The sequence below is a fragment of the Plectropomus leopardus genome, chromosome 5 (genome assembly GCF_026936395.1).
Source record: "Plectropomus leopardus strain MGB_pleo_1.0 chromosome 5, ASM2693639v1, whole genome shotgun sequence".
In the NCBI taxonomy this organism is placed as follows: Eukaryota; Metazoa; Chordata; class Actinopteri; order Perciformes; family Serranidae; genus Plectropomus; species Plectropomus leopardus.
Genome location: NC_142180.1, coordinates 1,707,183 through 1,732,577, shown reverse-complemented (window position 1 = coordinate 1,732,577; position 25,395 = coordinate 1,707,183). Strand labels below are relative to the sequence as shown.

General features: G+C 39.5%; 1 protein-coding gene across 13 annotated transcripts in view; it reads left to right on the top strand.

The window, feature by feature from the left end:
* Positions 1-25,395, top strand: part of LOC121965311 (epidermal growth factor receptor substrate 15-like 1) — a 53,463-nt gene that overhangs the window by 621 nt on the left and 27,447 nt on the right. For 5 of the 13 annotated variants that reach the window (XR_015776566.1, XR_015776564.1, XR_015776565.1 and 2 more), the window contains exons 2-19: positions 407-448; positions 595-684; positions 8,386-8,433; positions 8,803-8,898; positions 9,196-9,264; positions 10,335-10,460; positions 10,645-10,704; positions 11,719-11,961; positions 12,224-12,381; positions 13,374-13,530; positions 14,591-14,653; positions 14,946-14,966; positions 17,001-17,086; positions 18,744-18,776; positions 19,504-19,576; positions 20,748-20,909; positions 21,441-21,638; positions 23,437-23,616. Coding sequence is in view for 10 of the 13 variants with exons in the window: in XM_088077369.1 (XP_087933495.1) it covers positions 407-448; positions 595-684; positions 8,386-8,433; positions 8,803-8,898; positions 9,196-9,264; positions 10,335-10,460; positions 10,645-10,704; positions 11,719-11,961; positions 12,224-12,381; positions 13,374-13,530; positions 14,591-14,653; positions 14,946-14,966; positions 17,001-17,086; positions 18,744-18,776; positions 19,504-19,576; positions 20,748-20,909; positions 21,441-21,638; positions 23,437-23,616 (1,905 nt within the window). In the remaining 3 variants the exon portion in view is untranslated. The remainder of the gene's footprint in view (positions 1-406; positions 449-594; positions 685-8,385; positions 8,434-8,802; positions 8,899-9,195; positions 9,265-10,334; positions 10,461-10,644; positions 10,705-11,718; positions 11,962-12,223; positions 12,382-13,373; positions 13,531-14,590; positions 14,654-14,945; positions 14,967-17,000; positions 17,087-18,743; positions 18,777-19,503; positions 19,577-20,747; positions 20,910-21,440; positions 21,639-23,436; positions 23,617-25,395) is intronic. The other 8 variants (XM_088077371.1, XM_088077364.1, XM_088077373.1 and 5 more) reach the window with 6 other exon arrangements.

The following is a 25,395-nucleotide window of genomic DNA, read 5'->3' as shown; positions in this document are numbered from 1 at the left end:
TATGTTCACGGGGGGGCAAGCTAATGTTAAGGCTGATGGTCACCCACAGGAGCGTGTCTGTCCTGGTGTGGTTGCGCAACAGTCATGCAATATGGCAGTGCAGCTGATAATGATGTCTGTGCCATTGATCATAAGCAGCAGGGCGCGAGCACTCTTTCACTACAACCCAAATTAGCGACAAACACGTATGTGAATGAGCACTAACTGACACTCCTGACTTTGCAACACATTTGAGTCAGTGCTGGCCACACAGGGCATATTTCAGTTCACTGGGCAGGTCATTTTTAGTCTGACATAAAAATCAGACTACACTGCAAGAATACACTGCTGAAATGAGTGAACCTCACCTGTAGAGCTGAGTGCATTGGTTGATATATGGTGCAATAACATTCTGTCTCTGCCACAGTTGTCTAGTGGGAACCCTGTGTATGAGAACTTCTACAGACAGGTAAGATGATGCACCAAAGTTTATTGCCTTTAAAGTGTAGGTGTAACTCTAATTTTTGTAAAACATGCACAAAAGGCAGTTCACATGTTTGGTACAAATATAATCTAGTAATACAATGTACTGAGACTGTGTGTATTTGCTCCAAGGTGGACCCTGGGAATACAGGGAGAGTGGGACCAACAGAAGCTGCCTTGTTCTTAAAAAAGTCTGGACTCCCTGACATTACACTGGGGAAGGTAGGAACTGACAAATGTTACTCTCAGTATGTTTACACAATGTTAGAAAAACTGGAATTATTATCTTAGTCTGTCTAAAACTGGACTTTTAAAATATATGTAAACATGTTAGTCTGACTGAAATTGGAGTAATTGAATTTCTCAAAATTGGACTAACACACCCCGATAATTCGCATGGAAGTCAGGCTATTCTGTCATGTAAACGCCTCATTCGGACTGTAACTGGACCAGGTTTTCTGCATGTGCTCCTAGTCCCTGCACTGTGTACGTGACATGGTGGTTTTCTACCCAGAAGTTATTGTAAATATCAGTTATGATTGTGATTGGGTCTATATCATAGACTGTTTAATATAGGTTTAAAGCAACTACTGGGAAGGGGGCATATCTCCATCTACCATGGTGGAGTCGGACATACTTCTTTCATTAAATGGATCCTCCCCTTGGTGCTTGTATACTGAGACAAGGATTCAATTAAATGTTTTCTGTGCACCTACTGATGGTGGCAGTGTTACTTCACATAGAATTGAGAGGTATGTTTATTTCGAACAGCAGCTGGTTGAGTTTGTGGATCTTAATTGGTCTTTACTGCAGTTATGGATTGTCAGTGGACTGAAGGTTGACCTCCACTCTGTGTTTATGTTGATCTGTGCCTGCTGTCTTAAAAACTGTCCAGAAGAGTAAACTTTGTGTCCTTATGGCACCCAACAAGATCCGTCCATCCAGTGCAACAGTTTGATCTGAGATGTTAGGGGTTAACTACGTCTCTGTGAAGATGTGTGCAGAGCAGTCTCTGATCTCCCGCTGCTGAGTGAGCCTCAATCACATCTCATCCACTTCACTCTCCTGTGAGCAGACATTAGCCAGAAGAAGGCTTGGTAGAGGAACAGCTCCCGGTCCAAGTCGGGTCAGCCTCGCCCTGACACCAGCTCTCCTCCCTCTCTTGATCCAGATCAGGTTTTTTACCCCCGATCCAATCCAGTCCAAGTTATTCAATATTTAGCATCTGCCAATAAGGAGTCCCAATCCAATACTCCTATTTTCTAGATAACACAGCAGCTCAGTGCACACTTTAACAGTGCATGCCCACTACATGCGACCAATTTACCTCAATTCGTGTCTGTCCTGCCTCACTGGTTGCTTGTATCCATCCACAATCCCCTGCCATCTTCTCTACCAGAAAAAAAAATTAGCTTTAGTATCTCCTGGATTTACACAAAGCTGTTCAGAAAGTCACTGAAGCTGTAGACCGAGTGGCTGTGTTGATGTGAGCACCGTTTGAATTTTTGAAATGGTTTCCTGTCCTTGGTCCATATCACAGGTATCCCAGCATGCTTTGTACTGATTCCCAGTACAAAGCATGCTGAATGGAACCTGAATGGAATGGGAGTGGTTTTCTGGTCCATGTAGTTGCGTACAGTGGGCATGTACAGTTAAGGCCTAGGTTTCTTTTAAGTTATCAAAATCAATCCAGTGTATTGCCTGTGCTTGACAGTATAAATTAATGAATAGCCCTGCAATGCATTAGCCTGTTATTATCATAATCATTATTTATTTATTCTACAAAAGTAAGTATAAAATCACAAACCTTGTCTTTAGCCTTTTTGACCTGTCTCAGGGAGTGTCTGTCCCTTTAAGAGAATGTCCCCAGTGTTCGGTGCAGTTCCCCAAATGAACTGTGTGACCTTGAGTGTTTATTTTCGTCATACTCACATTTTTTGGGTGGGTTAGGCTTCATTAATGCATAAGTCTTGTTGGCGTTTTGCATTAGAATTTATATATATATTTTTTAACATACCATTCAGATAATCTTTGGCTACAGATAGATGGACCACCACTATAATATACCCCTATGATTCCGAATATGACATTATGCTGAATTTGACACAGGTCATGTAGACAGCATATCCCATTTAAATATTCCTAATCAGGTTGAATATAGCATTTCTGGATAAAGACGTGGATAAACATACTCATTGCTACATATGAATGGAGAATGCAACAATACGTGTAGAATGTCTAGCTGAAGCTAATTAACAGCCCATGTCCCTGATTAGGCTCTCAAAAACAGATAAAACAGACTGGGTGCATGTTTATTGCGTCTTTGAGTTTCTTGAAAAACGCTCTATAAATAAAATGTATTCTTCTTCTTCTTCTTCTTCTTATTATTATTATTATTATTATGCAGCTATGTGTGTATATATTGTGCACGACTATGTACACACTGACATGTAGGTGTGATCAATCAATCAATTTGTCATATGAAATTATATAAAATATACTTTCAGTGAAATTTGATTGTAGGATATGTGTCAGTGTCTAGTTGTGAATAAAATGTAACCAAGCATAGAGTTCACCATTTAATCCAATCAAAAGTCATTAAGTCTTCACATCTTTGGTGATGTTGAAAGCTTCATGTGTGTAGTGAATACTGAAAATATTGTCACACACTATGATTGAGTCTCTCCTTGAAGGTATTCATGCATTCATGTTGCACTCATTTGTCACATACAAAGTGTCTAATAGTTTGATGAATGTCAGTAGAGGGTTCAAAGTTCCTCACACCTCCACACACCTGGCCAATCACTGTGTAATGTGACCATAGTTGTTGGATTATCTGTTTTGTATGTATGTAATTGTTGGGCACTGCCACCCACCCATCTATCACCGTCAATTTTTGATGCTGTTAAACAATTCAAAAGCACTTAGTTTGAAGCATATTGAGGGATTCCTTTTTTGAGGTGCTGATTTGTTTTTTTCTTTTTTTGCATTTCTTTACGGACTGCAATTCTTAAATAATAATGTTCCATAATCACCATGTTTGTGTTTTCTAGTTACTTTTTGGTTGATTGATACTATCAGAGGTTTTTTGTGTGATTAGTCAGGTTTTAAATACTGTTTGTCTTTGAGGTATTTTGTCTGGATAAATAAAGCAGACCTTTCAGGCATGTTTCCAGAGTGTGTTGGCAGGTGGAAGCAGCAGCTCGCCTCTCCTACTCATTGTTTACCTTTGGATGCTACTGAGTTAGATGCGATACCGCTGTACCTGACTTTAGATGACAGAGATGATGTGCAGCTTCAGGCATTAAGATTTACTTTGTCCTTTGACTGTGAAAAAGAAGGAAAAAGAACCCATTATCACAAAACATGGTTTGCCTCAGAGGGCTTTACAATGTACAACATCCCTCTGCCCTTAGACCCTAACATCACCCAAGGAAAAACTTCCGAAAAAGAACCCCTGTAATGGGGAAAAGGAAGAGTGGCAGAGGACGATGAGGGATCCCTCTTACAGGACGGACAGACCTGCAATAGATGTCGTAAATAACAAATGACGTACAATTGTGGCAAAAAGGAAAGAGAAAGAGAGAGTGGGAGGGGGAGAGAGGGGGAGAGAGGCACAGCAATAGTGGAAACAGACGCATGTCATATTACAATAACAATAGGTGCGAAATTATCAGCAACAAGCAAACCATAAATCTTTTTTTAATATAAATCTTTGTTTTTATGCCTCCATACCAGTGGTTACAAGCATTATGTTTTTGGGTTGTCCGTTCATCCATCCCATTCTGGTGAACATGATATTTTAGGAATGAGTTGAGAGAATACCTTCAAAAGGTGGCACAAATGTCCACTTGCACTTTGTTGGTCAAAGGTCAAGGTCACTGTGACCTCAAATAACACTAACTCAAGACTTCATGCACTAATTATGACAAAATTTCACACACATATCCAATAGGATAATTTAAAGAAGTACTGATAATTCATATATAAATGGTCAAAGGTCAACTTTATTGACTTTTATGAAATTTATTCATAATGTTCTGCAGAAACACTTTTCTGGCCATTACTCAACATCATTCTCATCATCAAAAGGGGAGACATTTGGTGAGATAGTGAATTGGTGACACTCATCTGTAAGCTGTGCTGATTGTAGAGATCTTCTGTGCTGCCAAGGGAAGATGTGTTCCATGTTTTCACAGACATGGATGTAAACTGTAACTGCACCTTTTCTGACCCGCACTCATATCTCCCCTGTCTACACTTGGTTTTAAAATGCATCATGGGTGATTGGATCACTATCACCTAGAGCACTAAACACAAGTGTAAACTAACACAAAGACACATTGTGATGCAGTCACACAGAGAACTCTTTATGCAGTGTAAAGACAAATTGTTTTTTTTTTGACATTGTGTTTATTTGGTTTCTCTTCACAAAAGCTATTATACAGTCAACTTCAATTAGGTAATTTTACAGTAAACCATTTTTCCATTTTTTAAAACAGTTTTAAAGCAACAACATAAAAACAAAATAATATTTAAAAAAAAAAAAATAAGGAAAAACAAAACAAAAAAAAGTTTGAAATCAAATTTTGATTCCTGAAGCCTAATTGAAGAAGTAATTATTTCCATTACAAAACTTTAATGAATTATATCATACCAGTTCTCTACTGATGGGGACTCTGGCTGGAGCTATTTCCTTGTAATCACTTTTCTAGCAGATAAACTCAATATTCCAAATGAGTATTATGTTTTTATGTTTGTAGATGTTAAAAGTATATTGATTGATGAACAATGATTGTTGTCCCAAATACAGTCACTAATTCTGTGTAAATCTTACTCCAAAAAGCAATTACTTTGGGCAGGCCCACAACAAATGGTAGTGGTCGGCTTCTTGGGAGCCACACTTCCCCCACCAGCTGGAATTTCCTGAGTGATGAGACCTCTGAACAGGTGTAATAAAACATCTACAGAGACTCCAGCCAAAAGTCCTCCACTCAGTTGAGCTTGATATCCTCCATTGTAATTCACAATATTTCTATCACACTTCTTCTGAAATATAACAGTTAGATTCCCTTTCCCACTTTTGTTTTATATAATTGGTATTTACAATCTTGCCTTCCTGAAGCCCCTTGAAATTACTTTAAGCCCTGAGTCTGCCATGTAGGCACCAAAGAAAACCTTCAATAAATCATTTTCAAACACTTTTTGACTCCATAACATAGAGCTGTTTATGTGGTGATGTACTTGAAGAAATATAAAAAAGTCACTATTATTTAACCCATTAAGTCTTTTAAGTGTCTGGAAATCATTCAGAGTTCCCTGATTAAAGAAGGTACAATATGAGGAAAGGCCCTGATTAGCCCATCCCTTATAGCTTGCGTCCAATTTATTTGGGGTGAAATCAAGGTCATGGGAGCACCAATTCAAAATCTTGATCTCTTCAGACAATTCACTCTTATTAATGACATTCAACCATATTTTTAGCGATAAATTGATCCATCTATTACCTTTTTAAATCAAATTCTTAATCCGTCTTTCATACCCTAAATGCGCCTGGATTGGAATTACCCTGGATATATTAAATATGATTTCTTTTCATCTTGCCTGGTAGTCACAATTGCACCAACAAACCAAAATCCTCAACTGGGCCGATATATAATAATCCTTGAGGCAGGGGAGTGCGAGTCCTCCCCAGTTCTTTGCCAATTGAAGAGTTTGAAATCTTATCCTTGGTTTTTTCCCTTGCCAAATGTACTTTGATATTAATGTATCCCATTTGTTAAATTATTTATCTCTTATTTTTGTTGGAAGAGTCTGAAACAAATGCCTTAACCCTGAGCAGGATATTCATCTTTATGGATTCAATTCTTGACTCAAAACCTAATACTGGAATTAAAGTCCACCTCTTTATGTCGTCCTTTATTTTTTGGTTTAACAAATTAAATTTTAAATTATACAAATTGGGTAACTCTTTTGGGATGTTTACGCCTAGAAATGTCATGTAATCCAAATCCCAATTTAGCTGGATCTCAGAGGTAATGACCTGGCTTGGCCTATAATTGAAACTTAACACTTGGGTCTTGAAAATATTCAATTTGTAGCCTGAGACGCAGCTGAAAGTTTCTAACAATTGAACACTCCGGGTACGACAAGTATATTAAGTCCGCAAGTAATAATGAAATTTTATGTTCTTTGCCTAGCATTTTAATTCCTGTAATACTATTATCCTGGGTGATCCCCTGACTTAACCCTTCAATAACAAAAAGAAATGGGCTTTATGGACAACCCTGTCGAGGTTCTCTTTCTAGGCCAAATGAGTTTGATACAGCTCCATTCGTTTTTATTCCTGCCCTTGGGCTACTATACAATGCTTTAATTCATTTTAATAAAAGTCTGAAGAAGTCCAAATTTTCCTAATACTTTATATAAAAATTCCCAATTAACTAAATCAAATGCCTTTTCTGCATCAAGGCTCAATAGAACTTCCTGTAGTTTATTTTTTTAATATGTTCAATTATGTGTAGTGCTCTGTGAATGTTATCTTGTGTCTTTCTCTGCTGGATAAAGCCTGTCTGATCCAGACTTATTATTTGCTGGAGGATTTTCTCAACTCGTTTGCCAAAATGTGAGTGAAAGTGTTGTAATCTTGGTTCAGTATACTTATTGGCTGATAACTTCCACATTCCACTTTGTTTTTCCCTTCCTTTGGTATCAGAGAAATCACCGCTTCCCTCCAAGAAGGTGGGGTTATGCCAGTCTTAAGAATATGGTTTTATGTGTCCTTCATTGAAGGGATTAGCAGAAACACAAATTGTTTTGATTTTTTGATGTGTGCCTTATAAGGTTGTAACAGGAAAATATGTCATCAATACAGGGCAGGGTGGTTGTTTTGGTGACTGTTCATCAACGCTCAATAAATTACGAAATTTAGTTGGACAAAAGTGTTTGGTTACTGTCCATCGTTTGGCCTTATGGAAGAAGTCGTGTTGGACTTTATAACAATATCTCCAGCTGTTCTGACACAGCCGCTAACGTGACTGGCCAAAGTGTGGGAATTATAACTGTGCACCTTATAGGAAGAAGGTCAGATGACAAACTAATTGATTTCAAGCACCCCGCCTTAATGTCATTGGAGAGAATTCACTCTTCTGTCAACAACTTGCACAAGGAGGTCAGAGGTCAGGGTCATTTACAGAACAGTAGAGATTTGGAAAACATGTCTACCAGGCTCGCCTGCTCAGCCAGATTGGCTATTGTTGCCACTCTGTGGTTAAAGTCACAATGAGACATCGTAAGAGCTTCTAAATATTTTGTAATGTCAAGTTAAACCTGAAACTGATTATGTTGATAGATTCTGTTACCAGAGATGTTTTAAATCAAAGCATTTAGCTGTGATTGCATCTCTGAAAAGTAGGCGTGGTTTAGAGAACATGCCAATGAGATATGGAGCAAGGTACAATAAATTAAAAGGCTGGGCTAGTGAGTGCCAGAGAACTGTTGGCCTCCGTGAGATGTCAAATCAAAAGGAGGAAGAAAAGACAAGATAAAAGAACACATTTGGCCTCAACTGCTGAAATCCAAACACACACGCCTCCTACTATGACACTGCTCTGCCAGCTACCCACTGGCTGACAGTCAAGTCCGAGTTTATATGTATGGAGGAGTTGGCTAGTCACCAGCACGTCACGTGATTTGATACATTGACATATGAAACTTCCCCAGAGTTTAAGATGAGTCAACAAAATGTTTAAAATGTTTTACAGAAAAAGAGGGTATTCTAATATTAAAACACACACAAACACACACACAAATGATTTTCATTGATTAAGCTTGAACAAAGTGATACATGAAGAATGAAGACAGAGAAACAAAGAAGATCTCACTGTGTCTTGACTCCAGTGTGTTTGTGACGTCTTGTTTCAGATCTGGGATTTGGCCGATCCTGATGGAAAAGGCTATCTGGACAAACAGGTAGGGAACAGATGACTTCTCATCCCGTGCTCTGTGTCTAATGATGTGCTGAATGTGTTTGACAGAGAACAAACAGTGAAAATCACAGAGGATGCAATTGTGCAAAAATACTACAAAGTTGTACTACAAAGTTCATGTGAATTCAAGTTGATCTAGGAATATGAACCAAGTTGTAATAATGCAGAAGCGGGAAACAATAAACAGTAACCTGTAAAGGCAGAATATTTTTTTATTTAAGTGTTTTTCCTATATTTTCTTTTTCTCAGTAATAGTAATAATGTGTGACATGAGTCACTGCTACATCAGAGTTGGATATCTCAGGCAGGGAATGAGAAAGACTTGATGTGTCATAACTGTGTTCTCTCTCAGGGGTTTTATGTCGCTCTGCGGCTGGTGGCCTGTGCTCAGAGCGGTCAGGAAGTCAGTCTGTCCAGCCTTAACCTCACAGTCCCTCCCCCAAAGTTTGTGAGTATGATCTTACCATTAAAGCTCAATTCCACTTTATTCTTTGCATAAAAAAAGCTACAGTTGGCTTTGCAGAACATAGACATTTTATGGAATCAATGTCAAACCTGCAGTCATTTTTGCTCTACTTAATACTGATTAAAGTTACCACTCATTATGAAAATAAACCATCTGTCATATTCATGTTATGTTGTCATGTTATTAAACCTCAGCCTTAGAGAAGAGGATTTGTGTTTATTACAGCAAGTGGATCATGTGACAGTTCTTTGACAGCCATCTTTGTTTTTCTGATTTCAGAAGGACACCAGCAGTCCATCTCTAAGCAGCACAGCGTCTGCCTCTGGCGAATTACACTGGGCTGTCAGGGTGAGTTTAAACACGCACGCACGCACGCACGCACGCACGCACGCACGCACGCACGCACGCACGCACGCACGCACGCACACACACATTGGAATAAAGCAGTCATTATAGATGTGTTGGACATTGACTCAGAATGAAAAAGGGGAAAGAAATCCAAATTCCCAGGTTGTATTTATATTTGACAATCCTTAAAACCATTTAACCACATACTGGATATTCCCAGTTGACATCAACCATTAATGTCCGTAGAGTGCTCCAGGGATTCATTTTTTTTGTTTTACCGACATGAAAGTTAGCATTGCCGTTGTACCCTTGTCAAAGAGCCTATGAGATTTTTCCATTGGCTTCTGGATTACTGTAGAAAATAAGCTCTGTGGTAAACAAACATGTAATAGACTTACTATATGTTTTATTCAGCAAGATAATCAAAAATTAAATTACTTGTACGTTTTTTGAAACCTAAATGCAATCAGTAGAAGTAAAAAGCTAATGTCTGGCTATTAAAATACTACATCACAGTCACATGTCTTTTCCACAATGAGGCCATAAAGCCGCGTTTAGCGTGATGATGTTCTTTAGACTCATTTAGCCACTTGTTAGCAATCCCAAGCAATGTTAGCAATTTTTAGGACACAAAAACTTAAAAATTTCTGAGTGGAGTATTTACTGATGTATTTTATGTTGTGAAACAAAACGTGCAAGTCTCTTCAGCTTGTGTTAACCACAGACCTTATTGGAATAAATATGGTGTGATGAGTGTGACAGGTGGCATTTGTTCATGAGGTGTATTGGTATTAATATGAGTCTGACATTAATCACTGATAAGTTATTTTTTCAGTTTGTAAAATATCTCACTCACCACATCAAATATTTTTAATTCTTAATTATTGATACTGGCATCTGCCTCAAAAATGTGGCTTTGTTCAGGCTCTCATATTACAGGTTAGTAAACCACACAGTGTGTGAATAAGCTTGAGTGCTTCCATTAAGTCTGAAGCCAGAGTCAGAGTCAGTCAAAAGTCTTTACACATCAGGCTTTCTTAGATGACTATTGTGTGTTATTTCCTTTGCAGCCTGAGGAGAAGAGTAAATTTGATGGGATTTTTGAGAGTTTGGCTCCAGTTAACGGCCTGCTGTCAGGAGAAAAGGTCAAACCAGTCCTCATCAACTCCAAGCTACCTCTGGATGTCCTTGGGAAGGTATCGACATCACTTGGTTTCTTCTGCAGTATTAGGTCTTAGATTAGGTTTATTAGTTCTGTGATTGAAGATTAAACTACTCAAGCATGAACTTCATTATGTATATATGTAAATTAAAGCTGTAATTGTTTATTTCTTCCTTAAGTGAAACTGATGCCTAATCCCGTTTCTTTCCTGTTGTTAGGTTTGGGACCTGAGTGACATAGATAAAGATGGCCATCTGGACAAAGATGAGTTTGCAGTTGTGAGTGTTATCCTCTTTATTGTCACCATATGTAGGATGTCTCTCTGTAGCCTGACACAAGTGTGGATACATTTACACTTGGTTGCCACTTAAATAGGTACAATATTTGAACACTGGACTGGACTGTTTGCTCCCAGATCATCCCAAACTGTTCATGGCATGGATTCAACTAGGGTCTTGTTGACATTCCTTAGGGCCTATACTCATGCTATTGTTTTTGTGCCCTCAAATAATAGTTTTCAAGGTAGACGTGCGAAAGGGGCACCAATGCTGTTGTGACGTGTTTATGGTTGCTTAGCAACAGCCAGTGCCCGACCTCGTGTTTGCCACAGGGTTTATAGATGCGCATATGTCTCGACCCATACAGATTGTGCTCTATGTTGTCACAATGGCATCACACAGTTGCGGCAGATTTGTCAGCTGCACAATCCACATCTCAAACATGTTCTGTTGGATTGACTTCAGGTGACTGTGGAGGCTGTTGGAGCAAACTGAACTCATTTTCATGTTGGTTAAAGCAGTTCGACTTGATGTGTGGTTTCTAACATGGCGTGTTCCTGGTGGAAGTAGCAATTAGAAAATGGGTGGACTGCGTCCATGAAGGGATGTACATGGTCAGCAACAATACTCTGGGGCCTAATGCGTGCCAAGAAAATATTCCCTACACCGTAACACCGCCACCAGGCAGGATGGATCCATATATTCATGTTATTCACATCAAATCCTGAGCTTACAATGTGCCTGTGTCAGCAGAAACTGAGATTTGCTAGACTAGGAGACTTTTTCGAAAATGCCTTCACTGAGTGTATTTTGCTGTGTTTACATTTAAAGTTGTTGTAAAATCTGTCAGATTTTTAAAAACGACAAATGAAATAAGTATTAGATCAGTCTCAGTGCCGGCAAATGATCATATTATAAGTTGGGGCAAAAAACAGGCTTGGGACACACTTAGTTTTCTCAAAGCTCTATATGCAGCCATTAAGTGTGCGTTGACAGCAGGATGTGCTCCCACAGGCCATGCACCTGGTGTACCGGGCACTGGAGAAGGAGCCTGTTCCTGCAATCCTCCCCGCTGCCCTCATTCCTCCCTCTAAGAGGAAGAAGAGTCTGGCCTCAGTGGCTGGCTCTGTGCCCGGACTACCTGCAAGCCCTCCACCTCCAAAAGACTCGCTGCGCTCCACGCCCTCTCACGGCAGCATGAACTCACTCAACAGCACCGGCAGCCTGTCGCCCAAACACACACTCAAGTCTGGACAGGTAATACTACACTACCATTCACACTTACCACACACACCTTGATCAGTTAACACTAGTAGCCGTAATAAACATACTAGGTGTTGTTCTAGGGACTCCCTTAACTTTAAATTTTGGAGCTTTAATGGTACCTCAAAACTCAAATCTGCTCCTCTGTAGAACACTAGTGTCAAATGGTTTTTATCAAGACTTAAGCTAGAGTCAGATGTACAGAAAGTTACAACATTTGCATCCATGTCATGCATTTCCTCTGTCTCTGTCTCAGCATTCAGTGAACTGGGTGGTCTCAGTGGCAGACCGTGGTCGCTATGACGACATCTTCCTGAAGACTGATGCTGATCTTGATGGTTTTGTCAGTGGACATGAAGTAAAGGAGATCTTCATGCAGTCCGGACTCACTCAGAACGTCCTCGCCCACATATGGTAGGCACTCAGACAGCCATGTTCCATGCTTGACAGTTAATATGCAATGTGTTCTATTCATTGGCTCTCTCAGTCCGTATGTTTACATGCACAGTTAAGTTGAGCTACAGTTATAACACATTTGGCCATTTAATTGGACTACTGTCCTTGTCCTAGTATACAAGCACCAGTGTTTCCGAGTCCTCCATGGCAGGTGGAGATATGCCCCCTTTCAGCTAGTTGCAATAAACCTATATTATTTTTACAGTCTATAACATAGACTGAATCACAATCACAGCTATTTATTAACAATAACCTCAGGGTAGAAACCACATCACGTATATATAATCAAACCGTACTGTGCAAACTCTGCCTTCATTGATTAGTTTTGAGCCACCTAAAAATATCATTATCAGTTTAAGTGTACGCTATATTTAGAAAATTTTCGCTGCTTTACCTTGTTGTCAGTCAGCCTCACTGATGGGAATTTGGAGCTGTTATATCAAAAACACCAGACTCCACTGAGAAAAACAGTCATTTTACTTCACTGAACAGCAAAGCTGCTGCTCTACCGCTGCCTCCATCAGCTGCTGTGGAAGGTAAAGAGGAAACAGTATCAAATATAGTCAACACTTATATTGATATTTTTAGGTTTCTAAAATATGTTTTGCTGTGGTCCCGTTCACAGCACTAACACAATAATTCCACTTTTTCTAACATCATATAAACATTCTGAGTCATAGGGTACATAACTTTTAACTAATGGCTTAATCACTGGATATTAAATCAGAGATCATAAACCATTTATTATAAAATATTACGGGTCACGGGGCTGTAAAAAAAAATCCTCCTATGTTTGGAGATAATGCTGTTATAAACATTAGTAATCTATTCATGGATTTTTCAATAAACTTTTATATCATGTCATGTTCTGTTTAACAGTGTGGTCAGTCTGCTCAGTTTAAGTGAGTTAAGTGCATGTGTCTCTGTTGAATGTCTGCTCCTCCCTGCAGGGCTCTGGCAGACACAAGGCAGATAGGCAAGCTGACCAGGGAACAGTTTGCTCTCGCCATGTATCTCATCCAGCAGAAAGTCAGCAAAGGAATTGACCCTCCACAGGCCCTGACTCCTGACATGATCCCCCCATCTGAGAGAGGCACTCCAGTACCAGTAGGTCCCACACACACAAACTGTCTGTATTATATATTAATCTATGTATTTCATGGGGCTCAGGAGGTAGATCAGGTCGTCCACTAATCTTTGAGCTGATGGCTCCATCCTCAGCTCTTAAGCGTCCTTAGGAAAGACACTAACCTCAAATTGCTCCCGATGGTCAGTCCTGCAACTGTGTGCTTGTAAATTGTAAAGTGCTATTGATTAAAGGGCCATATATATGCAAAACCTTTACACCTATGGACAGTACATATTTATAATAATACTATGATAAACTATGGTTAAAATTAACTGCGAAAAAATATGGTAGAAATCACAGGAAGAACAACTGAGGAGGAATCCTTCTTTCAGAATGGACAGATGTCTAACAGATGTCATGTTTACAGAACAGATCAACATAACAAATTGCAGTAATCCATACAACAAAATTATACATAGAAAGCAATTACAGCAATAACTTATCACATTTTACCTTTCAAATTAAACCATTATATTGTATGTTATGTAATTACTGTATATATATTACATATAGTATAATGTATATAATAATAATAATTGGGGACTAAATGTATCCTTATCCAAAGAGCACCTCAAACAAGCTCATTGTCAGACAGTGTAATCCATCTCCATGATAAAACACAGCTGAAAATCCTAGATCTGTGTATTAACTGTGATTTATGTTATATGTTACATGTTGTGACAGAATGTTAAAACAAATTTCACCATGAGACAATAAAGGCTATCTATCTAAATATGTATATATGTATCTATCTATCTATCTATCTAAATTAAAAAAGCTGCACAAGGACAGCAAAATGACAAATGTCTTCAGTTTCTACCCAGGGCTCCACAGTAAAGTTTTGTCAGCATGATCTTGGGACCATTAGCAGTTAATTTGGAGTATTCTTCACTTTTTGTCTCCACAGCATCGATTAATATTAATATTAGAACAAGAAACCTGCTTAATGACTTTCAAGAATGTTTTGTCTCTTCTTACAACAGATGTGTTTAAACTGTTGCTGCTGTTTTGAACTAAGTTATTCCTCTGTGGCTGCAGAGTATGTCAGGATACATGACCCCAGTGGGATCAGAGATGGCTGCTCTGTCTGAGATGAGACGGGTGAGTCCATACCTCTCCTCTCCCTTCCTCTCATATTATTCTTGCTCATTGCATATTTGGGCAAAAAGATGTACAGATTTGTTTGTTAAACATACTGTTTCTTGAGGTTTACCAATTTCCCAGTCTGCAAAAACAAATTATTTTGCTGAAAGACAACTAAGTCACATAGACATGTCAATGGAAGATTTGAGTAGAGGTAAATCAGTGATATCAGAGGACATTCACTGGCCACTAACTCTCCTAACTCTTTACTGCTGATGTGTCTACCTCCCCTCTCTTCCTCCTCTCTCAGGCTATAATGTTGAAGTTGTGGGTAGGTAACATGGACCAAAAGTGTATTCGACTATGAATGCTTTCAGTGACTGGCCATTCAGCCACAATACTGGAAAGCATTTGCAAGACTTTTTCTCTTCATTCCAGTTTAGTGCAGTGACATCGTCTCACCCTCTCGACTGTCTGCAGATCAAGGGAAGATTCAAGATCGCTTTAGCTGGCAAACTGGATTCGTTTAGAAGCAGTATTTTCATAAACCGGCAGCAATGTAATGAAAACAAATGTTTGTGGCTCTGGTATTAATAAGTCAGGTCAGTTAAATCAAGAGCATCCGGTGTACTTTATATAAGTAGAGCGATGCTCCTGTTGGATAAAGGAAGAGATAATCTAACCCCAACTCCAAAAAAGTTGAGACGCTGTGTAAATGGTAAATAAAAAAATAATTTAATTTGCAAATCCTTTTTGACTGATAAAATACAGTACAAATACAATATATTTAATGTTGGTAAACTGGTAAACTTCATGTTTTTTGGGTTTTTTTTGTAAATAAACACTCATTCTGTCATTTTAACAACACTCAATGAGTGCTTAGAAACTGAGGACACTAATTATTGACGTTTTTTAAGTAAAATTCTTTTCCATTCTTGCATGATAGGTTCCTCAACAGTCTGGCATTTTTTTGTGCTTAAGTGTGCTTCACATGTTCAGTTGGAGACAGGTCTGGACCGCAGACAGGTCAGATAAGTAGCTGTATTCTTTCACTTTGAAGCCATGCTGCTGGAACACGTGCAAAATGTGTCTCATTGTCTTGCTTGAATAAGCAGGGACGTCCCTAAAAAAGACACCATCTGGATGGCAGAATATGTTGCTCCAAAACCTGTATGTACGTTTCAGCATTGATGCTACCTTCACAGATGTAGACGTTACCCATGATGCCATGGGCACTAACACATATCCATACCATCACAGATGCTGACTTTGAACATTGATCTGGTAACAATCTGGATGGTCCTTTCCCTCTTTAGCCCGGAGGACACGATGTCCATGATTTCCAAAAGCAATTTGAAATGTGGACTCATCAGACCACAGCACACATTTCCACTTTGTGTCAGTCCATCTCAGATGAACTAGGGTCCAGAGAAGTCAGCCGTGTGTCTGGATGTTGTTGATATTTGGCTTTCACGTTGCATGGTAGAATCTGGACTTGAGTTTGTAGATGCAGTGATGAACTGTGTTTACGGACAATGGTGTTCCAAAGTCTTCCTGAGCCCATGGAGTAATATCCTTTATACAGTCATGTAGGTTTTTTGATGCAGTGCAGCATCAAAGGTCGTGTGCTTTCAGTGTTGGTTTTCAGGGTTTCCCCTTATATGCAGATAATTTCCCAGATGCTCTTAATCTTTTGATGATATTGTGGTTTTCAGATAGTGAAATCCCTAAATTCCTTGCAATTGTGCATAGATAAATGTCAACTTTTGAGAGTGAACATTAAATATCCTGTCTGTACTGTAATTGATTGAATATAGGTCAAAAAAGATTTGCAGATCATTGCATTCTGTTTTTATTTACATTTTTTAGAACATCCCAGCTCTTTTGGAAATTGGGTTGTAAATGCTTTTTTGTTTGTTTATTCTTATTGTTTTTTCAAGAAATGTCTCCATGTGTTTGGACTAGCATCACCAACAAATGCTAGTGGACAAAAACACATAATAAAACCACAGTCATGATAACTTTGTGAATGTTCTCACAGGACTAAATATTAGTCAAAAAATAGCAAAATCTTGAATCTTTCCTTTCTTTGGCAGTTTGTCAGTGGTGTTGACATTCCCCCACATGTTGGTGATCGACCCAGCCCCACCTGCTGACTCAACCTCTATTCTACTCCTCTGAAATGAGCACTGGTTTCTCTCCTCTCCTCTCTTTTCCTCCTCCTCCTCCCTTTGGTCCAGTCTTCCATGGGTCCGTTGGTACCATTTCATCATCCCACTTCACTTTTTTAACAAATAAGGTTTACCTTGCCAACCTCGTTTCTTTTGTCGCCCCTCTCTCTCTGTGTCTGTGTCTGTCTCTACAGGACAGCTCTAGTTCGGTGGGTTCAGGGGAGTTCACTGGCATCAAAGAGCTGGATGACATCAGCCAGGAGATAGCCCAGTTGCAGAGGTAACATACATCATCACTGGTAGCACTTTACTAATGTGACAGCACAGACAGTATGCTCTGCTTTTACCTCAACAGAACTTTCACTGCTGCAGAGGAAATTAATGGATAATTACATCAAAAATTAAAAATACATTTTAATAATTTGCTATTCTTACTCATTGTAGCCCAAAATAACTCACTAAAGAGCCGCAAAGCACTAAAAAAATATGCAGCGTTACGCCGTACTACTGTACTACTGTGTATTTCAACTTCCACTTCAGTGGAAAACATAATACTTCTTAATTCTCCTGACAGAGACATTATTCTGGTTGCATCCCATATTCAGATTTTACTCACAAAATATACCAATTAGAATTATTATCATTATCATCAAACTATTCAGCATAAAATTAGAATTGAAAGTTCCACCGGAAGCAGACATTAAATACATTTAGGTACATTGTGCCCTTGTCACTTCCATATTGTTCTCCTCCCTCCCTTGTAGATGTTCTAAGAGTGCAAGCATTTAACTTTTTTTTCCAATGAAATTACCCCAAATTATGTGTTGAAATATAACCAACAGGCCTTTGCTCAGCTCAGCTGTTCATAGTATGGCCAAAAGGAGACCACTGATCTGTGAAAAGATTTTAGGGACACTATACCTAATAAGAATGAAGTTGGTAAAGATTTTTGCGATTTAAAAAATCACCAAATTACGTAGTAGCACATTGTTTTCAAACAGGAGACCAATACACTCACCAGATAGTCTTGGGTGGTCATTTCATACCTTTATACCTTTCTGAAATTTCTCCAGGGTATATGGGGTATATGTATGCAACACTAACAAATTCCTACACCTGTTTTCCTTATTAAACAGAGAAAAACAATTGTACTACTTTTCAATTCAACTTTCTCTTGATCACGGAGGACTGACGAGGCTCAATTGCCTCATTAACTCGTCATAAAACACACTTCATTCAAACTTAACAGAAACAAATAAAAGATATAGAAAGTCCACTGTTCCACCAATCATTAGTTCCGGTTTAGTCCAAATAAATTCTTAATTCACCAAGTTAGATGTTATTCTCTCAGCTGCCTGTTCCACCAGTAAAGCCCGGAGACTGACTGGTGGTGCATGCTGTGCACTACAAAAAATGGGTTAAATTAAGATTAAATAAAATTAAAAACAATGACAGTATTGAAAAACATACCTTCAGGATTTCCAAATACCCTGGTATACTGTAATACCGCCTAAGCCTCCCTGGGAGGGGAAACGATTTCCGGTGGAGGAAGGAAGGAAGGGAGGATGCATAAATTGCCATGTTGGAAAGCACCCTATGAGTTTCTCCAACAAAATGATGTTGATATGCAAAGATGGTGGAGAAAGCTACAGAGGTTTGGACAGCAGCAGTTCACAGCTAACCCTGCAATACCCTCAGTTCTGTGTATACTGTATGCTTATGGTCCAATCGTTTTTCTGTGATAGAATGCACACCTGAAAAGGGAACATGCACCATCAAATATGGATGAGCTTCATTACTCATCTTGACTTCATCTCCATCAGCTGCTCTCTTCCTCCTTCCCTGCATCCATCCAAACAGCCAACCATCCAGTCTTTTGATGTGTTTATTTTATCCAATTTTTGTTTGTTCACCACTTATTCTCCATGCTGCGTCAGCACTCTTGCCTTTACCCAGTGGAATACTCTCAGGTAAACACACCAGCTACTGAACATCCATGGACTGGCATTCTGTTGAATCTACTGTCACACACAGACAATAAGCAGTGCATCTGCACACAACTTTTCTTGCATAGTGTTAAAAAGTAGATTTTACATATGTTCACATTTGCTTATTTTTATCACCTTAATGTCTGGAGTCATGATGCAGAGTTTGGTTAAGGATGGACTTGCAATATTTCAGTTCCCATATGAACAATGAAACACATTTTGCTTGCTATAGTTATTCCTTCTTTTCATACAGGCAATGAAGAAATCAGTTCCCAAAGAAAATTTAACAGAAGTGATGGAGGATAGCCTCAACAGTCCTTGTTCGGTGTAAAAAAACCCCCAAAACATTCCAAAGTTTACCATAGGCTAATGTGAGGCCTCGGCAGTCTGTGGTAACCCCCTTTAAGGCCCCTAACATCTGGGTTTTTTATGTAATGGGAAAGGCTAAAATCAGCATTTCCAGACAACTCAACTCCATTGATGTGAATGGGCCCCATCTAGGGGTCTGTCTGTTCACTGCAGCTCAACAGAAAAAGAAAAGACAGATTGTACTACCTGTGTACCTATGTTGATTTGATAGAATTCCAGCCCAGTGTCTTGTTACTCTGTTGATGAGTGTACACAGAAGTGAGGTTGGTAGTTATTTTTTGTGTGTTTGTGTGTGTGTGCCCTTGTGTGCATTTGTTTTGTGTTTGTGTGTGATTGTCAGGGAAAAGTACACTCTGGAGCAGGACATCAGGGAGACAGAGGAGGCCATCAGACACAAGAGTGCAGAGGTGCAGGTGAGGCCAACTTCTTTCCCTGGTCACTCAGCTTCAGTTTGAACTCATAGCTTGAGTAAATGCTGCAGTTGGTAACTGTCATGAAAATATTTCAGTATTTACTGAAACTGTCACTATAACCACACAGTAATAAAGTAAAATGAGACAAAAAATCATGTTCCTCTGCTACTGCTTCTAATGACGTTTGAAAGAATCGCTAAAATAACCATGTAGAGTTGAGGAGTCTCCAATGCAGCTATCAGTCATGTCAATGAATGCTGGTGAACTGCGATCAAATTAGGCAGCCATGATCAAATATGAATCAAGATCCTGTTACTGCATTTAATTCCATGTTGGTAATCATTGAGCATAGCACCAAAAACCACCAAGACGCCAGAGCAAATTTCATTTCAAATCTTTCATTTCATTTCAAATCTAAACACTATATTAAAATAAGGTTCTAAAAACATTTGAGGAGAGAAATAGGTAATGGAGTAACAGAATCTTGGCTGCTTGTGTTTGTCCTGCTCTATGTGACTGGTAGACTGTGTAACTGAATTGCCCCTCTGTATCTGACTTATCTACCAGATAAACTCTTGGCTGCCAGATGGGTGAAATGGCACTTTTTTAGCGACCACGTTTGTTGGCACCATTGGGAAGATTTGCCACAGTCACAGTCAATTAGTCTGGTTAAGATTCTCTTAATCTGCTGAGCCTTTTTTTTTTCTTTTCAAATTCACTGGTGTATAAATGTCACGGGGTCTGGCAGACTTGTCAAAAAGTGACAAAGCAGCATGCTGAGTAAATTATTAATAACTTAGAGAGACATCACGTGTAATAGTTTCCCTTCCTCTCCCCCCTCTCTCTGTCACTATCTCTGTCAAACACACACACACACGCACACACTGTGAGGCTCAGTCCTTGTGTCTCTGTCCTTCTATCAGTTATCAGTTTTGACAGTTTTACTGCTATAACACAATAAAGCTGGCGGTGTCAGACTGGGTTCAGGTGGTTGATTAGATTCCCCCCAACAAGAACAATGACATTGTGCACTGAATATTTTACTGACATCGCCATTTGCTTATTCGGATCGCCCACTCCTATATCTGACCACTTGTTGTGATGAACACCAAATGTTGGGACATGATACTTGATTGACACTCATGACTTGTTCTGCTTTTTGTCCTGTCAGGAGATGCAGAATGACCTGGACAGGGAGACAGCAAGCCTGCAGGAGCTGGAGGCTCAGAAACAAGATGCCCAGGACCGACTGGAGGAGATGGACCAGCAGAAACACAAATTAGAGGATATGCTGAACGAAGTGCGGATGAAGTGCCATGAAGAGTCTCAGATGGTGAGGAAGAGAGGAAGGACTGGGGGACGTGAGAGAAACTGAAAACAAGGCAGAAGTTTCCACTGCTGTGATGCAGTGCAGTAGCTTTGCTACAGTGGCCACAGAATCATCAGGAATGAAAAGTTTCTAATGAAATATATACTGTGTTCTAATAGTTTTACTGTTCAGCTAAATGCCAAAGTTAACAAGAGGCAGATGAGATGGTGCAGAGGGGAAGAAGAGAAAGCAAGGCAGCTTTATTCGGAGAGCACATTTCATACAACAGGGCAGTTCAAAGTTCTGCTTTACACAGCAATAAAATATGGAACATAATAAAGAATACAGATTTACAATATTAGAGTAAAAAGAGGAAAGATATAAAAGGTAAAAATTAACTACTAAATGTTTTTTTTAAAATCACCATTAAAAATAGAAAAAGTGCAAAAGACAGCAAAATGTCTTCAGTCATTTGGGGGCAGCAAACGGTTTCAATAAATCCACTGATACAGAATGAATTTCAAAGGTTTTGATTTCATTCTCTCCTGCCTTTAGATCTCAACCCTCCAGAGTCAGATCCACTCCCAGGAGTCAGACTTGCAGAGCCAGGAGGAAGAGCTGAGCCGGGCAAAGGCTGACCTGGGCCGCCTGCAGCAGGAGGAGAACCAGCTGGAGCAGAGCCTGGCTGCTGGCAAGATCCAACTGGAGACCATCATCAAGTCTCTGAAGGCCACACAGGATGAGATCAACCAGGTAGGACACAGGGCTTTTTTTTGTGTGTGTGTGTGTGTGTGTGTGTGTGTGTGTGTGTGTGTGTGTGTGTGTGTGTGTGTGTGTGTGTGTGTGTGTGAGGGAGAGAGAGATTGAAAATTGTCAACAGGGGGCATCATTGCACTGTGTAATCTTTATTACTGTTCAAGTCAGTATCTGGTCCTCCTGTACCGCTAGAGGAACTGGAACACAGCAATTAGTTGTGTGTGTGTGCATTTGTGCGTGCATTTGTGTGTTATCTGCTCCCTACCAGCCACTCATCTTTTACACACACACACACACACACACACACACACACACACACACACACACACAATTTAACCACCTGCAACACACGGCTTGGTAATGATGCATGTTGCCATGTTGTTGTTTCTGTTCTCCACAACATGTCTTGTTAAACCCTGATGAGATTAGAGTCTCCTGAGTGTAACAACCGAATACCACATCTGCCACTCGAGAAGTCTCAGCCGTTGATCATTTCCTCATGCCATCTGTAATAATATCCAGTCTTATTGCTTTTCAGAGCAGTTATGTTGATTTAATGACATACTGTAGTTTTTCAAGACTTTTGTATTATTCATAAGATTCCACATTAGTTCTGCCATCAAGGGCTGTTCCAGCAGTTTAAACAACTAAAGTACACACACACACACACACACTGTATATATAGTCAAATATCGAAATAATCATCAAAATCATAATTTCTTACACACTAAGTAATTCACTGAGACTTTAACCTCTATGGTGTATCCATTAACTCTGGTGTCATATCGAGGATTGTTTCCCTGTCAGTATGTGTTTCCTCTTCTAAACCGGACCCAAACCATGACCACCGAGAGAAGCACTACGTGTTAAATATTAACACAACGCCGGCCGGCTGAACTTCTTCATCCCCTCCTGCGGCTCACTAGAGGCTGCAGTGACTCATTATCGCCTCTCAGGCCAGGATGTATTATTACAGAAGGGACAGCTTGTCCCTGGCTGCTTAGCAGTGGTTATCTCTGCAATACAAAATGAAGGCAGTTTGGGAATAATGTCAAATGTGTTACTTCTTCACACTCTGTTGATAGGGTTAGTTCATTTTTTGAATATTTTAAACTAAAATTATGCCCAGATCCTTAACAAATTATTGTTATTTTTTTAAAAGTAAATTACTCCAAAGAGTTGAAGTGGTCTTGTGATGTATATAAAGTAGTGTAACTAAGACCTTGTACAGATTATATTAAAGGCATTGTAATAATGTTCAGCAATTACCTGTACAGAAATGTACATGTTTGTGTGTGGCGGTTGTCTTTTTAAAAGTATTATTAAATAAACTTTTGAGTTTGCTATATGACCGTAAATGTAAATTCAAAACCGAAAGTAAATGTCTGTTTTATGTCTGTGTACATTACTCACAAAATTCCACTTAGCTCTTATGTATGAGGGTGAAGAAAGAAATTTGACAGACATGTATCTCAAAACCAGAACAAATTAAAGTAAATGTATCTGTGTAGCTAGATAGCATCACTTGACTCTTAAATCTGTTTTAGTGACCGTCTCGTTCTGTTGATGTGTGCTTCACAGTGTAGCTGTAGCTGCAAACACTGCTGTTGGACACAATGTCACTTAGATCGACATCAGAGTGTTTCTTCATGTGCATTCAACTCCAGCAGGTGTTCAGAAGTACGCTTCCCAGGCCAAACACATGCACAAGGAGCTTTGTAAAGCAAGAGGACCATGCAGCAGTAAAGTGTTTATCCCATTGTTACTGAACTGTTCGTATGTATGTGTCCTGCAGGCTCGGAGTAAGTTGTCCCAGATTCAGGACAGCCAACAGGAAGTGTCTAAAAGCATTGAGCAGTACAACAGCACATTGAATGGAACCCATGGAGGCAGCATGACCAACCTGGCCGATATGAGCGAGGGCTTCAGTGACCGAGAGAACGGTGGATTTCCAGCCACGGTGAGAGCCGCACAGGTCAGCATCTATATTAACACTCTGCTTCTTTCTCTTAATGTGGCTCAACACACATTCCAATATAAATTAAAAGACCGCTAACTGACATGTTTCCACCAGCCTGGAATACATTTGAATTAAAAAGCATAAACAATACAAGAAGTTGTGTTAGAAATAACAAATGCGTGATGACATGATGTAGCCATTTAGCTACAGCGTTTAAACATCATGACAACAGTTTAGTTTAATACACACATACTCCATAAACAGCTTGCAAACAATGGCCCGTAAACGCTAGCAGAGTCATGTTTTTCGCAAATTCTGGTAATGTTACTAGGGATGCACGAAAATATCGGCACATTTTTGGCATCGGCAGATATTGGCTTTAAAATAAAACATTGGAATTAGCCAACATGCTAATTTCTGCTGATATGACAAACCAATATTTATTTATTTTTTTATTTTTTACATTATATACCTACACTGCAAAGTATTGCATTTCACTTCTCCATCTGCTTGTGGGTCATCATGAACAACAAGTGTGTTGTTATATTTTGGCATATCAAATATCAGCCTAAAATACAATATTTTTGATCCCTAAATATAACTGTACTTTGTCAGTCAACATGGTCGTGGCCTCTCACAGGTCTGTGCCAGCTCCACATCCCTCAGCTTGTCAACAAATGCACGTTGTCAATGAGGGGGAAGTGTAACAGTGCTGTGTGTGTTTTAGGACAGTGGTGTTTCACTCAGACAGAGACATTCAGTGGGTGCCAAAGAGCATGGAACCAAATTGCAACATAATGTAGCTTTAAATATGGGGATAACGGTGCATGTATTCAGTCTCTCTTCTGAGATGTCCATAGTGTTGCAGTCGGTTGGACACATGAAAAGTGACAGAAAAAGCTGTGTCAAGAGTGAAAGCCCAAGCATTCATCTCTCTAGCCCTATGAGGTTAGTGTTTCCCACAGAATGAGAGTGGTCCATGACCACAGCACAGATGGAGCTCTACATCGGTTCTTTTTTTCCACTTTGTGGCTCACAGTTGGATGATTGATTTGTCAATCTGTTTACAGCTGATCAGATCAATAGAAGAGATACACAGCCGTCTGTGAGTAAATGCTAATTTTTAGACCCAGCAGAATGACCGGTCGGGTTTCACCTTTAATGCACCTGGTGTTTTGCTGCCCTGTGTCTGCCAATGTGCTGCCATAAATAACCAAATGGTATATATATTGCAGTAGCGCTCCTAATGAACAGTCTGGCTCTAGACATAGAAAACAAATTTGTGGTGTGTTATTTGTGGCATATCATGCGTAACATTGTCTGTTGCAGGGTGATTTGTTCAAATCAGCAGCAGTGTAATAAAGCACAGGGGCATCTTAATACTTCTGATGTTAATACTGTAACATTTCAAAGATGCAGATAAAAACAAGCTTTTAATTCCAGGCTTTTTTGAATTCTACCAATCCACTCATAGTTTTGTCATCGTTTCCTCTTTGGCTTGGAGATTTGCAGCAGTCTGCAAACTACAGCATGCCAAATTCTTTGCTGTCATTTCTGTCATTTGATCGTTGTTTGCTAAAACTTCAGTTATTATTTTTGTCCCTGACTCTCCATTGTTTTCCCCGGAGACAGCACATCTAATCACACAGTTCCCTTCCACTCACTTTACTCATAATAACATAATTACCTGAGCTCAGGCCCTCTCACACCTGGCAAACAGTTCCTAGGATCAGCAGAGGGATTTCACTCAGGGTTTCCTATGAAGCACAGCGCAGATCCTCTAATGAGCCATAA